This window comes from Bufo gargarizans, chromosome 3 (genome assembly GCF_014858855.1).
Source record: "Bufo gargarizans isolate SCDJY-AF-19 chromosome 3, ASM1485885v1, whole genome shotgun sequence".
In the NCBI taxonomy this organism is placed as follows: domain Eukaryota; kingdom Metazoa; phylum Chordata; class Amphibia; order Anura; family Bufonidae; genus Bufo; species Bufo gargarizans.
In genome coordinates, this window is record NC_058082.1 from 84,040,824 (window position 1) to 84,057,202 (window position 16,379).

Consider the following 16,379-nt stretch of genomic DNA (forward strand, 5'->3'; position numbering starts at 1 on the left):
TCTACTTGCCTTGCCCACCACAATGCACCGACACCCAACCACCATCAGGCAGGAGACCCCAAACCAGTGTGTGTCACAAGAGTTAGAAAGGGTATGCCACTGCGGGGCCCAGGAAGCGCTGGATTAGGATCACCACCGTGAGCACTACCACCTCCATTCTCTCTACCTCACTCGTCTCCCGTGGGCCTCTGCATTACTGTAATCAAACTAACTAGAAAAGAGGTAACGTTCTTTTTACCACAGCGTGAACTGCAAAGAAACTGAACTGAAAAAAAGCAATAATTCCTTTTCACCCGACAAATCATTCCCCAAATATTTCTCAACACATTGTATGGTGCATCAAATGATGCCATTAAGGGCTCATGCACACGAACGTGTGCAAATTTCGGTCCCCAATGCACGGGCACCGTTCCTGTGGCCTGCACTGACGAAGTAGACCCTTTTAACTTGAATGGGTCCGCAATCCGTCCGCACCGCAAAAAAAATAGAACATGTTCTATTTTTTTTGCAGTGTGGAGGCACAGACCCAAATGCCAAGGAAGCGCTCCGTGGTGCTTCCGTGGCCTTCCACTCCGTATCTTCCAGATTGCGGACCAATTCAAGTGAATGGGTCTGCATGTGTGATATGGTGTGCACACAGCCGGTGCCAGAATATTGCGGACCTGCAGTTTGCAGGCCGGAATACGAGCACGGCCGCCACATGTTCATGTGCATGAGCCCTAAAAAACACAATTGGTCCTATAGGTTGACAGAACAACTAAAAGCAATTGCTCTTGGGAGACATAGAGAAAAAACATAAGTTAAAAAATGTAAGGGGACTAAAGGGGTTAAAACTAGGAAGCAGCACCAGTTGCCCATGGCAACCAACCATCTAAATCCCTGCTCTCATTTTCAGAGGCCACTTTGAAAATGAAAGAAGCAATCTGATTGGTTGCTATGGGTAAATGTTTTAGTGCACCAGTTTTAATGAATAGCCCCATTCTGCCAAATAGAGATTTTCAGGGAAAAAAGTAGTGTATACACAAAGGAAGAGATACATCACAACCGGCTCTTAGCAACCAATCAGATTCCACCTTTCATTTTTCAGAGCTCCTTTGGTAAATGAAAGGTGAAATCGAATTGGTTGCTATGGGCAACTAAACCAGATTACCTTTACACTGGTTTTGATAAATCTCCCCCAAAGTGCTTCACATTAACCATCAACTGCTGTGAAACTACAACTCCCAGCATGCTATGAGCTGCAGACCAATGAGACGTTAACGCAGACAGCCACGCTGCTGTGCTTCTTTCTTACTGGTTTCAGGCGCTGTCAGTCAATCAGTCGGACCAATCAGCATCTTGTTGTCTGACCCTGCGTTCTTCAGCTCCTCCCCCCGCTGCCGCTATGTTCCGGGGTCACAGGGCTGCCGGAGGTTGGGTACATGTGTATCGCAGCCGGTGTCCTCTGCTCGGCACCATGCTGTCCCTGCGGCGGCTCCTGTGCTCCCTGCGCCTCAAGGCCGGGGGTGTTCCCTCGTGTCGTTCGGTCAGCACCGGCTGGTCTCCTGTCGGTGCGGCTTTCAATGTGAAGCAGCAGCGGAGGTTGGATGTGTTCGGCAAGAACACGGTGAGAGAGGCCACCGACATACATGTAATGAGTAGACTGGGAGGCTCTCCATAGCGCCACCAGTGGTGACAGTGAGAGTGTACACCAAGGGATGTCATTGTCTATGGACATTCACTGGTGGCTGTTGACTGATCCTCATTCACTGGTGGCTGTTGACTGATCTTGAACTTGATGTGTGTAAACATTGCCCCCCCCCCCCCTCTCTAGAATAGGGGCTCCCAACCCAAAGTCACAGGGACTGATGAAGCTGAAGTCATCTGTTTCTATCAGTCCCATTGACTTTGAATGTAGCAGCACTGCACGTACAGCGACGCCGATCCAGTCCGATGGGGTGGTCGGACCCCCACCCATCTAGCAGCAAGGCGTAGTGTAATGGGTTATATTTTCTGAGGAGTTGCCCCCTCCTCCAGCTCCAATGCCTGTATCCGTATTTAGATGAAAGTGCTTATGGGGTTAAGGGAGCCCCCTGACAATGGCCGCCATATTCGGTATTCGTATGGTCTTATTTGTAGTACCTACTTGGATGCCAGCAATCGTCTGCCCCTAAAGGCTGTGTCCGCACGGGCCGAAAATCTGCAGCAAAACCCGCTTGTGTTACATCCAGATTTGCTGGGATTTCGCCCTAGGCGTTGCGATCTACAGTATAAATTGACATGCCGCTGAATTAAAATCCGCACCGCTGATGACTTCATGCTGCAGGTAGTTTTTGCAGAGTGTGGATGAGATTTCCACCGTGCTGGGACTGTGAGACGATGCAGATTTGCCTCACTTTGTACCGGCAGCATATATGTGACGTGTGAACAGGGCCCAAGGAGGATGGCGGCAGGGCAAGGGTTTGGGGAAAATAAAGGTAAATGACAGCAAGGCTTTACTCCTCCAAGGCGGAGGATACACGGCGATCTCGGGCGCGACACCTGTCACGTGACTAAGGATTGCGGTGTAGTAGTGCAGCCATTGAAATGGGGTCGCAGTGTGACTCGCAGATTGCCCCCGGACCCCAGAATCGCACAAAATCCAACCCTTTGCCATTCTTGTGAGTCTCACTGGAACCACATTTTATTTTTAGGACTACGCTCTGATCCTTGGTCGCCTGACAGCTGTGGTGCCCCAGCCTTAGGGTCCATTCACACGTCCGTATGTGTTTTGTGGATCTGCAAAACACGGACACCGGCAATGTGCGTTTCACATTTGGAGGACCACACAGCGCCGGCACGCTCATAGAAAATGCCTTTTCTTGTCCGCAATTGCGGACAAGAATAGGACATGGTCTATTTTTTTTGGCGGAACGGAAGTGTAGATCCGGAAGTGCAGATGCGGACAGCACATTCCGGCCCTATTGAAAATGATTGGGTCCGCACCTGTTCCACAAAATTGAGAAACGGATGCGGACCCATTTTCACGGACGTGTGAATGGACCCTTAAAGTAGTTATCCATTAAATGATATGGATGACCTATCCTCAGGATAGGTCATCCGTATCAGACTAGCGGAGGTCCGACACCTGGCACCCCTGCAGATCAGCTGTACGGGGAGACGGCGCAAGCAGGAAGAGAGAAGGAAGACCGCACATGTGCCCTGCGCGTCTCCTCAAACAGCGGATTGTGGGGGTGCCAGATGTCAGACCCCCGTGGATCTGAACCTATCCTGAGAATAGGTCATTAGTGTTAAAAGCCTGGAGAACCCCTTCAAGGATACACCAGCTGAAAACATTGCCTATTTACTGGATAGTTGATTAAAGGGGTTGTCAAGCCTTTACTAAGCGATGGCCTATCCTGATCATTGGATGCGACACCCTGCACCCCCGCCGACTAGCTTTTTAGGGGGTAGCTCTGTTGCTGGGACTACACAGTATCGCCAACCTTCTAGTGCAGGGAGTGCGGTATTACAGTGCAGCTTCCATTACCTTCAGTGGGATCAGCACTGCAGCGACCAGCCTCCTTCACTACAAGGCTGACAGCTGATTAGCCTGTCCTGAGCGCTGGATGAACCCCTCTAATGTTAGATCACGGGGGTCTGACCACTAGAATAAGTGACCACAGGGAAGGAGGTGATTGGGCTACGGACCCCTGCGGCCAGCGCTTTGCATTCAGTGCACCCATGTCCAGTGTTATATACCCGATCCTGGCGGTGCTAGCTGTACATAATTGTCTGGGTGCAGGGTCCATGAGATGTCCTTTCAAAGACGACTATACAGGACTATATTATGGCCATGAATTTCAAGAACCCTTTTAGATCTGGGGCTGTGATGTTCAGGAACCTGTTGGATCTCTTGGCTTTCATTCTTCCAGCTTGCGCTGTTTTACAACAGGACAAATCATCCGTTCATTCATGTTGAGTGAGTTATGTCTTCCTCGTTCACATCTCATGCTGCCTGTGTTTCGGTGTTCTGCAGGGCCTGTTTGGTGTTCCTGAGCTCCGCTCCCCAGGAAGGATTTCAGATTGTTCAGAATAATGCCCTGAGGAATACAGAGTCCCTAGTGGAGAAAGTGTGTACTACACCTCCCAGTGCAGAGACTGTGAAGATCTTTGACCAGCTGAGCGATGAGCTGTGTAAAGTTGCCGACTTGGTGAGAACAAGAGCATCAAACCTTTCTTTGTCCTTGTGATTTTCCAGAACGTTTGGGGGGTAAAGATTTACCATCTCGCGCTCCTGGTTTTTTTGGCCTGTGAAAAAAAAGTCACAAAACCCGGTTTTGTGACTGAAATCTACACCGTCTACGAGGTGGAATAGACTTCAGTCTCGTGCACGGACCGGTGGAGGAGGCATTTAATTTAATATTTGATAACTCGGGGCCACGGTTTGTAGTCCAGTCGGCTCTGGATCGACACATGGATTAGCCCCATTGTCTTTCAGTGCGGCTAATCCTTGAATCTTATGCCTGAAGAGACCTGCCATGAAGAACAATGTCCACAATCCATCTGGACATTTTCCTGTGCATGTAAATGGGGTTATGGATGCCCCAGTTCACATGCTTTCCACACTGTGTAATACTCCAGCCTGGGGTGGAGTATGGGTAGTAGTAGTGGGTATGCCATATTTGTACAGCATGGGAACGGCGTGTGCTTCAGAGCTGTGCTCGTGCCATCCATAGATGCATCAGGTAAAGCTGACTACAGCACCGGAGTGGATTTATGGAGCAAAGGGGCTTCCTCCATGCCCTTGCGATTCCCAGGTACCGATGGATTGCCATGGCAACTACTGTCTGTCTGTGTAATACTGAACGGTATGATACAGAGGTATAGCAGTGTATTATCGAAGCAGTCATAGGATTGCCTGGTCTAATCCTATAGTGGAACTTTTTAGTCCCACTATGAGACTAGACCACAGAGTCCTATAATTGCTTAGCTACCCGAAGCACCTAATAAGGCTTTTTTTAATTTAGATTTTTAAAGGGTAACTGTCATATTGTCATTAAAAAATCCATTTTAGCATATGTTACTGCTGCAGCAGCATTATGCATAAAGCAATCTTTAGTTTATTCACATACCACTGTTTTCCTTGAGTTTTTCCCTTAGTTTTGAATCCTACATTATGAGGATCTTCTCAAGATGGCTCCTCTGCCAGTTCTCTGAGGCCAACACTGCTTTCCCTCACTTCCCATACACACTTGCTGTAGCCAGCAGCTCCCTGCCAGCCAATCAGATTGGATTACTGAGAGACACGCCTCCTCACTCTGAAGCCTAATGCAGGCATGCAGTGTGAAGGACCGCCCCTCCGTATTCCTGTCTTCTTAGCCAGAGACAGATGAGCCCTAGCAACGGTCTTCTAAGGGAGCAGTGGAAAGGGACAGAGGACATTAATGAAAGCTGTTTTTATAAGGTAATTACAGATCTTTTGGCAATCATTGACAGACTAACTCAGGTATACATGCCTAGCTCTAATAAACTAGAAAATAAAATAAAAAATGACAGTTATCCTTTAATTCATTTTTCTTAACACTGCCTTTTTTTTTTACAATGGAAAAAGAAAAGTCAATATTAAGAAAAAAAAATCTAAATATTCCCCCCCCCCTTACACAATGTTTTGTGAAACCACCTTGAAGGGGTTCTCCTGTATTTGATTGATGGCCTATCCAGAAGGTAGGACATCAATATCAGATTAGTGGGGGTCAGCTTTGCACAGTCTCCAGCGCCAGAAACTATACAGGGGACAGAAGGCTCTGGCGTACCGCAGCCCGGCTCCCATTTAGTGCAGCACCCCGATACGGCCACTACACAGTGAGCAGAACCTCGTGTTCCAGCTCCATCCACTGTGTAGTTTCTGGTGCCGATGGATGGCGGAAACATATAAGTGGGGATGTGGGGTGTCGGACCACCACCAATCTGAATATAACGTCCCATCATGAGAGTAGTCCATCAAAATCTAAGTACAGGAAAATTTCTTTAAAGGGAACCTGACACATTAAACATGGAGTCTGAGCTGCAGGCAGCATGTTTTAGAGCAGGAGGAGCTGAGCAGATTGATGTATAGTTTTATGGGAAAAGATTCAGTAAAACTTGTGTATTATTCATTTAGATTCCTGCTCATTCTTGTCTCTGAAGTCCGGGAGGCGGTCCTATCAGTGATTGACAGCCTGCCCTCTATGACTGTGTATACAGAGAGAGCTGTCAATCATTGATAGGACCGCCTCCTGGACTTCAAAGCCCAGAAGGAGCAGGAATCTAAATGAGCTATATACAGGTTTTACTGACTCTTCTCCCACAAAACCATATATCAATCTGCTCAGCTCCTCCTGCTCTATATCATGCTGCCTGCAGATTATTTTGCATTTTCATGGTGACAGGGTCCCTTTAACCCTTTATAGCTGTAATCCTGGGTAGTAATCATTTTATTTAAAATTGCAGGCTGATTTTGTGAAAGTCGCCCATCCTGATCCTTCATTCAGAGACGCAGCTGAGGAAGCTTGCAGGAACATAGGTACCATGGTGGAGAAGTATGTGACCTGTGTCTGTCTGTGTATTAAAGATTAGATGCCGTGTTCTATAGCTACATGTGTGTGCTGCTGTGTTTACATGTATGTGCAGTTCTTGCTCTGGAGGATGTTGCCGGCCACTTATTGCATTCGTTTGAATGGCTAGCGTGCAGTGCTGCATTCCCCTGCTGCAGATGGGGGGTGTATTATACAAAGAGGTTACCTCTTTAAGCAGGCCATGGATATTTACTCTTCAGATTATTTCGCCTCATCTGTCTGTCAGCTACCTATTTCCATTCTGGCGATCTTTTATTCAGCTCCTATTTTTATGACCAGTTTCAGTCTTTCCTAATGCATTTCGAAAGGAGAAGGAGACAACTTTTCAAACAGTCTTGTGTTCGCAGCTCCTGTGCAGACCTGCATGTCTCCCTGGTTACAGACTGAAAATAAATCCTATGTTGTCTAGTTCTGCACTCATGTTTGGCTGCTCATATCTCCGGATTGGTAGCATCTCGACATATGGGGGTTATTTACTAACTGAAATACGTCTATATTAGGCATATTTCTTTGCGCCGAAATCTGCAATTTTTCCCCACTCACGATAGGTCTTAAACAGTGGGTGTGGAGTAGGAGGGCTGGCAGGCCTGTCTCATTCGTAATTTTCGACGCCTGTTTTAGGCGTGGAAAATGTTCTAAATTTGCACTGGCGGTGGTGGATCTGCCGAAGTTAGCCAGAGGCCGGTGCCTCTACATAACTTCGGCGGCTCTACCTCCAGCGCAGGGGCTTATTAAGACCGTCGTCTAAAACGCCCGTCTTAATGACCACCATGGTCTTGTTTGAACGTTAGCAGTCCAAGCTTTTGTACAACACCTGAATCACAGAATTAGCACAACATCAGCAGGAGATATCACAGTTAGAAATTGAGTCGGAAATAAATGCGGTAAAATCTGCATTTACTGCCATCCTGATTTAAAACGGCGATATCTTCTGATATAGTAAAGATAATGCTGTGATTCTGTTTGAAAGCTTGAAATACCAGCTTTCAAACAAGACAATATCTCTAGCTGCTACCAATCTGGAGGTATGAGCAGCCTCCCCCTACTGCTGGAGCACTTGTGCAAAACTATTAGGAGGTTAAAGGGAACATGTTACCTGGTTTGAGACCACTAATCCACCATGGACAGTGTACATTGGCGGGCTGGTGGTTTATTGCCCCCAAACTAGGTTACATGTTCCGTGTAAAGGTGTTCTCTGGGACCGAAGTATTGAGCTATCCTTAGGAAAGGTCATACATGTCAGAACAGAAGGGGTCCTGCGCCCCCACTGATCAGCTTCAGTCCCGGGGAATATCAATGAATCAGGCAGTCATAGTATGTACACTATATATGATGGTATGCAATAGTCTTGATGCCCACTAATATGTATTACATAGAATGTAACCCCTTTGATACCCGCTGCAGGTTTTCATTGACTGCTGGCTCCCAGAACATTCCCCTCCCTTACCTGCAATGCTGTTCAGCCCCAATGTGTTATTCTGATGTTTACCAGCTGTTATGCATTTTTTAGGTTAAACACAAATGTGGAATTGTGCGAAAGTCTGAGAAAACTTCTGGAAAACCGATCTGTTATGGATTCTCTCGATCCAGAAACCAGGTAGGATCAGTTTTTAAATGATAGTTATAGTAGTATGTATATTATGGAGGAATTCCTCTAGCAAGTTAGTCATGCTGAAGGCGTTAAAGGTAACCTCTTATGTGGAAGTCTTTACAAAAAAACTAAACAAAAAAAAATGTGCATATGCCCTCCAGTAAATTACCTGTAAGTAAAAGTACTTAAAGGAATTGTCCACTGATAACAACCCGTGTTCATGTGTCCTGTTTGACCCTTTATTAGCCAGAGTGGAGACCCATTGCAAAGAGCAAATCTTAAGGCTAGGTCTACACGACGACATTTGTTGCGCAACATTTTGTTGCACTAATGTCACGCGACAATTTTTGTAATGGCAGTCTATGGCGTCACACTGCAACATGCTGCGACTGCGACGCAACAGTCGCAGAAAATCCATTCGAGGTGGATTTTTCTGCGACTGTTGCGCCGCAGTCGCAGCATGTTGCAGTGCGACACCATAGACTGCCATTATAAAAATTGTCGCGCGACATTAGTGCAACAAAATGTTGTGCGACAAATGTTGCGCCGTATCTGTCGCGCGACAAATGTCGTCGTGTAGACTTAGCCTAAGGGGTTGTCTCATCTGAGACATCAGGTGCATATTGCAAGGATATGCCACCAAAGTCAGATAGGTGCGAGTCCCACCTCTTGGACCTGCACCTGTCTTCAGAATCGGATACCTGAAGTAAGTGGAGAGCAGCCGCACATGCATTAATTTCTATGCTAGTTCTGAAAATAACTGAGCGTGTTCCCATGGCTTTTTTCAGAACTCCCAAAGAAATGAATAAAGTGCATGAGCGGTGCGCTGTCCTTTAATTTCGGAGTCCCGTTTTGGAGATAGGTGCAGGTCTGAGAGGTAGGACCCGTACTTATTTGACTTTGATGCTATATCCTAGCAATATGTCATCAAAGTTCTAGATACCACAACCCATTAGATTCATTAAATTCAACTGATGTGTATGGGGGCATGCTGAATTTACCCCAACTATAGAGAAAATGATCAGGTAGTTGGATTTGAACATACCCGATCCTTTTGTTCTCAGGGCTATCAGTCGCCACCAGAGGTGTCTTGTTCCCAACTTGCTCTCCTCCCCATTCAGAAGACATGCATACTTGGCCAGGTGTTTGCGTCTGTGACGGGATCAGAATGGATAGCAATCTAGAATGAATAGTCAGCCTTACCCCACCCACACTCAAGCATGTGTTCCATAGTCGCCCACTGAAATGATGGAGGACCTTGTAATGTTATATTTCCCCATTTCTAGCACATATAAGCAGCACTTTGTTGTCTCTATACCTTGTGTATGCATGATATCCTCTACGTTGATGTCCGCTAATTAGAACCAGCAAACTGGTAGTGGGACTGCCCTTTCCTACCTGTGGAACCTGCACCTGTCCCCCATTTATAGTATATCCTCCAAAAGATTCCATAAATGTGGCAGATGAGAATATCCCTTTGATTCTTAAGTGTGATCCTTTTTTTTCTTTTTTTTTTCTTTTACAGACGTGTGGCTGAATTATTTTTAATTGATTTTGAAATCAGTGGAATCCACATGAATGAGGAAAAGGTCAGTTCCTTCTTATATGAGATGATAAATCTGTATGTATTATGGACATTTAAGCCTTGAGATGCTGTGGTCAGTGATTATTTAGGCTACTTTCACACTAGCGTTCGATCGGATCCGTTCTGAACGGATCCGATCGTAATAATGCAGACAGAGGCTCCGTTCAGAACGGATCCGTCTGCATTATATTAGCAAAAAAAAAGCTAAGTGTGAAAATAGCCTCGGACGGATCCGTCCAGACTTTCAATGTAAAGTCAATGGGGGACGGATCCGCCTGAAGATTGAGCCATATTGTGGCATCTTCAAACGGATCCGTCCCCATTGACTTACATTGTAAGTCTGGACGGATCCGCACGCCTCCGCACGGCCAGGCGGACACCCGAACGCTGCAAGCAGCGTTCAGCTGTCCGCCTGTCCGTGCGGAGGCGAGCGGAGCGGAGGCTGAACGCCGCCAGACTGATGCAGTCTGAGCGGATCCGCTCCATTCAGACTGCATCAGGGCTGGACGGCTGCGTTCGGGTCCGCTCGTGAGCTCCTTCAAACGGAGCTCACGAGCGGACCAGCGAACGCTAGTGTGAAAGGAGCCTTACTGGGAACAGACTGCTACTGGTGCCCGAACAGCCACCAAGCAACAAGATCGCAGGAGCTATTTGGTTACTGTGACGGCCAGGAGTTTTATGAAGGCTCCCAGGCCCGCCATATAGTAAAGTTCCTGTTAAACTCTGCACAACAGACTGGAATAGTAAGCCATTTCAGTTTGTGGTATAAGCGATCTAATAATCACATGTTCTAGGGGGCTAAAAATATAGTGGAGGACGCTGCTATGTGGGGGATCTGTGGAGGACGCTGCTATGTGGGGGATCTGTGGAGGACGCTGCTATGTGGGGGATCTGTGGAGGACGCTGCTATGTGGGGGATCTGTGGAGGACGCTGCTATGTGGGGGATCTGTGGAGGACGCTGCTATGTGGGGGATCTGTGGAGGACGCTGCTATGTGGGGGATCTGTGGAGGACGCTGCTATGTGGGGGATCTGTGGAGGACGCTGCTATGTGGGGGATCTGTGGAGGACGCTGCTATCTGGGGGATCTGTGGAATGACACACATATAGCATCTTATGTTGGTCCCCCTCATGGCCCTATGTGTCCCCTCATGTGTCCTAAACGGCGCACATAACTGGCTTTGTGTGTAAAGTTTTTTACTACTGTCTGAACTCTGAAACAAGCTCTCTCCTATTGATAACATGGCCGCCTCTGTACTCACTGTCACGATGAATGCACTGCAGCGAGCTGGCCGGCCGGCGCGTGACTGACATCACTTAGTAACGCTCCTCCCACTTCAGGAAGCAGGAGCGTTACTAATTGACGTTAGTCACGCGCCGGCCGGCCCGCTCGCTGCCGTTCGCTGCAGTGCATTCATAGTGACAGTGAGTACAGAGGCGGCCATGTTATCAATAGGAGAGAGATTGTTTCACACAGTAGTAAAATACTTTACACACAAAGCCAGTTATGTGCGCTGGGCCCCTTCATATATAATCGCAGCATTTTCGGGTCGGCCAAATCGCCATATCGCATTTGGCAATTATCGCGATTCGATTATTTTTTCGATATATCGTGCAGCCCTAATTTGCATTGAGGATCGTTTTGTGTCTAATTGCTCGATTGATTCCTAGCTAGAGGGGGTTCTCTCATATTAATGCCACAGATGGGGCAAACCTTTCATCTGTGTGTATTACACGGACAGCCATTTATTCAAATGACTGCCGGTTAATGCTACAGTCACCTGGTGATAATAGATTGATCAGTGGTAAGAAGGGAAGCTGAGCCCACTGTGATCAGCTAAACCACGTAGTGGCTTCATATTAAAAATAGTTGTCTTTTCAGGAATACCCCCATAAAGGCATCTGAGCGGTTTGTAAGTCACTCCCCTATAACTTTGCAGAAATGTGTCTTTAGCATTATTTCTTAACGAGGGTCCCCTAAAGGACAGCAGCAAGTGCGTACCTACCAACCCTATGTCAGGTTTACATTCCCTGGGTATAGAACATTTGGTCACCGTCTGTTCCATCCGTATCTAAAGAGCAATTTCTGTGTTTCAATGCAGCGTCAGAAGGCCGTCAACTTGAATATGGTGATTGCAGACCTAAGTAACAACTTCCTGATGGGATCCAGCCTGCCAAATAGAATAGATATCAGTGTTATACCAGAACATATCCGCTCCCATTTTTCCTGGGATGGGAAATACATACAGATCAATGGATTAAATGCAGACTGTCCAAATGACCTGGTAAGTGATTTACCGGGGTATGTATTATATGGCTGGCACCCTTCTGTCCTTATAGTCCTTTTCCATCATGGTATAGTGAACCAGGTACTTTTAGATCAGGACATATGTACGTTGCCCTATTAAAGCTGAACTATGGGCCTAACGTGCCCACTATATTGACTGGCGGCAGGAAGAGGTCTGGCCACATGACTACCTGATGCAAACTGCAGATTAAACATATAAGCCCTTTTGGTTCTGCTAAACAGCAGAAAGGGCTCTGAAGGGAGGAAAATTATTTTTTAAGCCCCTTGTTGGATTTATTCACACACAGTAATTTCTGCGACCGTCACATTGAATTGGAATGGCAAAAGTCCAAAAGCTACCCCATTCACAGGTATTAAACTTAGACTCTTAGTTGCAGAAATGTCTGTATTTAAATTGCTGTGTGTGAATAGACCCCCAAGGTTTAGTGGTGGCAATTACATTCTCCAGTTCAGGGTTGTCCTATTTGGGTCCATTCAGATAAACAGAAATGCTCCATTCTCAGGTAGCGGACTGCAATGCGCGGGCACCGTTCGCGTGCACTCCGTTTGTGGATGTGGACCCATTGACTTGTCCTATCCTTTGCGGTGCGGAGGCGCGGGCCTGAAAGCCCATGGAAGTGCATCCGAGGGTTTATGATCCGTGCCTCCATTCCACAAAAGCTGTCCTATCTGTTTCCAGATCGTGGACCTATTCAAGTCAGTGGGCCCGCATCCTCACCACGGAGTGCACGCGGCTGGTGCCCGTATATTGCGGGCCACAATACGGGCACGAAGCCCTTACGGCCATCTGAATGGATTCTTAGGCTGTGTTCACATATTACAGTCATATTGTGTTTTTGCTGTGGTACTGCACCAATAACCACAGTTAAGACTGCAATGTGCGAACACAGCTTAAGGTCCAAAAGATTGTGGCCAATGCACCTTGCACAGAAAACATTTCAGTATATGGAGAACGGTGGACAGGAGTTTCCAAGCACGTTGCTGTACATCGTATAGCACAGTGATGGCGAACCTTTTACAGACCGAGTGCCAGATTGGCAATCCAAAACCAACTTATTTATCACAAAGTGCCAACATGGCACTTTAACCTGAATACTACGGTCCGATATAGTATATCTTCCATGTACGCTATCATTTAACTGTAACAGCCTGCCTACATTCAGTGCGCTGCCTGTACTGTCCATAGTGCGCCCTGCGCTGATGAATGGCAGGAAAAGTCCAAGGCATATTGGTACACAATAGACTTTTTCAAGGGTGCGGGTGCCCACAGAGAGGGCTCTGAATGCTGCCTCAGACACCCGTGCCATAGGTTCGCCACTACTAGTGTAGGCGCAGTGCTTGGTATTGCAGCTCAGCCCCATTCACTTCAATGGGGCTGAGCTGCAGCTAGGCCATGTGACCGATGTACAGTGACATCACGTGGTCTAGGAAGAAGCTGCGGCACTCACTGAGCACCCGGCCTCTTCGAACAGCTGATCGGCGGGTTGTCTGGGGTGTTGAACCCCCTGTGATCTGATACTGATGACCTATCCTGAGGATAAGTCGTCAATAATACTTTGTTGATGACAAAACAACGCTTTTTGAGGTCGGACCGATCAGGTAAATACACCAAAATGACCAATGGTTAGTCTGACCCTGAAACTAGTTGTTTTGTGATCAATAAAGTAGTTTTCTTCTATACAAGGACATCAGTGAATTTCTTCTTGCAGCGCCGCCAGTGTCTCCTATTCTCTTCCTTCTGCTCAGCGCTTAATCGTCTATGCTTAGGATAGGTTCTCAATATCCTGATTGTGGGGGTCCAATACCCACACAATTAGCTGTTTCAGGCTGGTGCCAGAAGATATGCAGTGTATGGAACCGGAAGCCCAGGGTTCTGTCCCCTGTGTAGGTACTGCAGCTCCCCCTCCATTTAAGTTGATGGAAGCTTTGCTGCAGTATGCCGGCCATGGAAACTACACGGTGGACACAGCCTTACAATGTCGAAAGAAGCTGATTGACGGGGGTGCAGGGTGTTGCATGCCCAGTGATCTGATATTGATGACCTATCCTAAGGATAGAACATCAGTATCTAAGAGAACAGTGTCCCCCTTCCAAATTCTTCCTGTTAAAAAAAAAAAAGAAAAAAAAAAAAGACCTTTCACATTAGAGATGTTGCCTTTGCTGCATTGTACACAATGTGATATTACATTATTCCTCTCTGTCTGCAGGTTCGGGAAGCTGCTTATAAGATCTTCCTTTACCCCAACAGCAGGCAGATGAAGTGCTTGGATGAGTTGCTCAGTAGTAGGAATGAGTTGGCTCAGCTTGTTGGATATCCAACATTTGCACACAGAGCATTGCTTGGGACCATGGCAAAGACTCCAGGTAACATTAGGGTTACAGAAGATTGAGATCATCACCCAACTGAATTACTGAGCTCTGTACTTAGTTGACCGTTTGTATAATTCATTGGTATCTCCAACCAAACCATGTATCTAAGCCTACATGCACACGAACGTCCTATTTTGCAGACAAGGATAGGTATTGTTACAATGGATCCGCAAATGTCATCCGTTTTTTTTTGCGGACCGCAAAACACAAACGTTCGTGTACATGTAGGCTAACCCTTACATTTGGCATGGGCTCAGAACCGAGATTCAGGGTAAAAAGTAAGATATGACATTGACTTACTTTAAAGGGAACCTGTCACCTGGATTTGGGGTATAGAGCTGAGGACATGGGCTGCTAGATCGCCCCTAGCACATCTGCAATACCCAGTCCCCATAGCTCTGTGTGCTTTTATTGTGTAAAAAAAACGATTTAATGCATATGCAAATTAACCTGAGATGAGTCCTGTCCCTGACTCATCTCATGTACAGGACTCATCTCAGGTTAATTTGCATATGTATCAAATCGGTTTGTTTACACAATAAAAGCACACAGAGCTATAGGGACTGGGTATTGCGGATGTGCTAGATGCCATCTAGCAACCCATGTCCTCAGCTCTATACACAAAATCCCGGTGACAGGTTCCCTTTAAACTGGACTATTTTTGGATGGAGCAAAGGGGCCTTTAACATAGGCCGAGGATCAGGACAATTATTGGGGGGAAATTCGGACAAAGCCTATTCCTGATAATTGCCCTTTATAAAAATCACAAAGATCCCCCAATGACTGAAGAAACACTGGTTCATCGGGTGACCTCATCTAATATTATCATTTGTCGGCAGCACATCACCCGGTGCAAACAGGGATGTACTGCCGACAAACAGTGAATCTGTGTGAGGAATAATGATCGCAGTAGTGATCCTTCATCTCCATACAGAGGGAATGATTCATTCCCGATCATTGCCCTGTGCATCCCTGTAGGATTGACATAATAGGACATGAACTATTTATCCGCATTGTGTGATACCTTTTACTACAGGACTTTTTTCTGTCTGTTTTTGACAGAGACCGTGATGCAGTTTCTTGAAAAGCTATCCAGCAAACTACGAGAACGGTGAGTTACCACCTTCAGTGTCGGGGGTGGGGAATCTACAGATCTCCAGTTCCCTCACATAGACAGAGGTATAGATGTTGTCCTGTTTTGGCAGCCCCTTCCTGCGGTGAGCTCACTCCCCTTCCTCCATCTTCCAGTCCCAGGCTTGTTTTATTTTTGGTCCGGTATGGACATGCTCACCTCCGTTTCTCCAGCCAGTGACAGGCTTCAGTGGTGGTGGGTCAATTGGGGGATGTCATTGGCTGCAGCAGTGCAAGTGTCCATGCCTTGGTTGGAAGAAAACAAGCCAGGGGACTGAAAGGTGGAGGAACAGGAGCCAGCGCGCAGGAGTGGAGCTGCGGGGAACATGACGATGCACGCTACAGAGCTTGGATAGGATAAGTACAATTACCGGGAAACCGAGGACAAGTCTCCTCCTCTGTTAAAATGTTTTTTCTTTTAGTAAATATTCCTTGGGGAATCGCCCCTCGGGAGCTTCTTATCCTACTCTGCATTGTGTCCTTCTCTGAAATATGTATTACAACTGGGTGTTATCTCCTTGTCAAAGCACTGATTGTACTATGTCAGTCACACCCGCTACTGGTAACACCCAGTTGTCAGTTTGGGGGGTCATTTATCAAAGTGGTGTAAAGTAGACCTGGCCTAGCTACCCATAGCAACCAATCAGATTCCACCTTTCATTTTTCACAGCTCCTTTGGATAATGAAAGGAGTAATCTAATTGGTTGCTATGGGCAACTAAACCAATTCTACTTTACACCAGTTTGATAAATGACCCCCTTTATTCATGAATTTCTTGGAGGAATAACAGTGGAACGGCTCAGGGCAGAGTTCTAAGAAA

The 16,379-nt window shown here is 46.8% G+C and overlaps 1 protein-coding gene across 1 annotated transcript in view; it reads left to right on the forward strand.

Moving 5' to 3' along the window:
* Positions 1 to 1,384: 1,384 nt before the first annotated feature.
* The window catches only part of LOC122931395 (mitochondrial intermediate peptidase), a 101,433-nt gene continuing 86,438 nt past the window's right edge, over positions 1,385 to 16,379 (forward strand). The window contains 9 exon segments of the mRNA XM_044285469.1: positions 1,385 to 1,606; positions 3,998 to 4,030; positions 4,032 to 4,172; positions 6,451 to 6,539; positions 8,086 to 8,172; positions 9,692 to 9,755; positions 11,853 to 12,035; positions 14,266 to 14,422; positions 15,491 to 15,539. Of these exon segments, the coding sequence (XP_044141404.1) occupies positions 1,385 to 1,606; positions 3,998 to 4,030; positions 4,032 to 4,172; positions 6,451 to 6,539; positions 8,086 to 8,172; positions 9,692 to 9,755; positions 11,853 to 12,035; positions 14,266 to 14,422; positions 15,491 to 15,539 (1,025 nt within the window).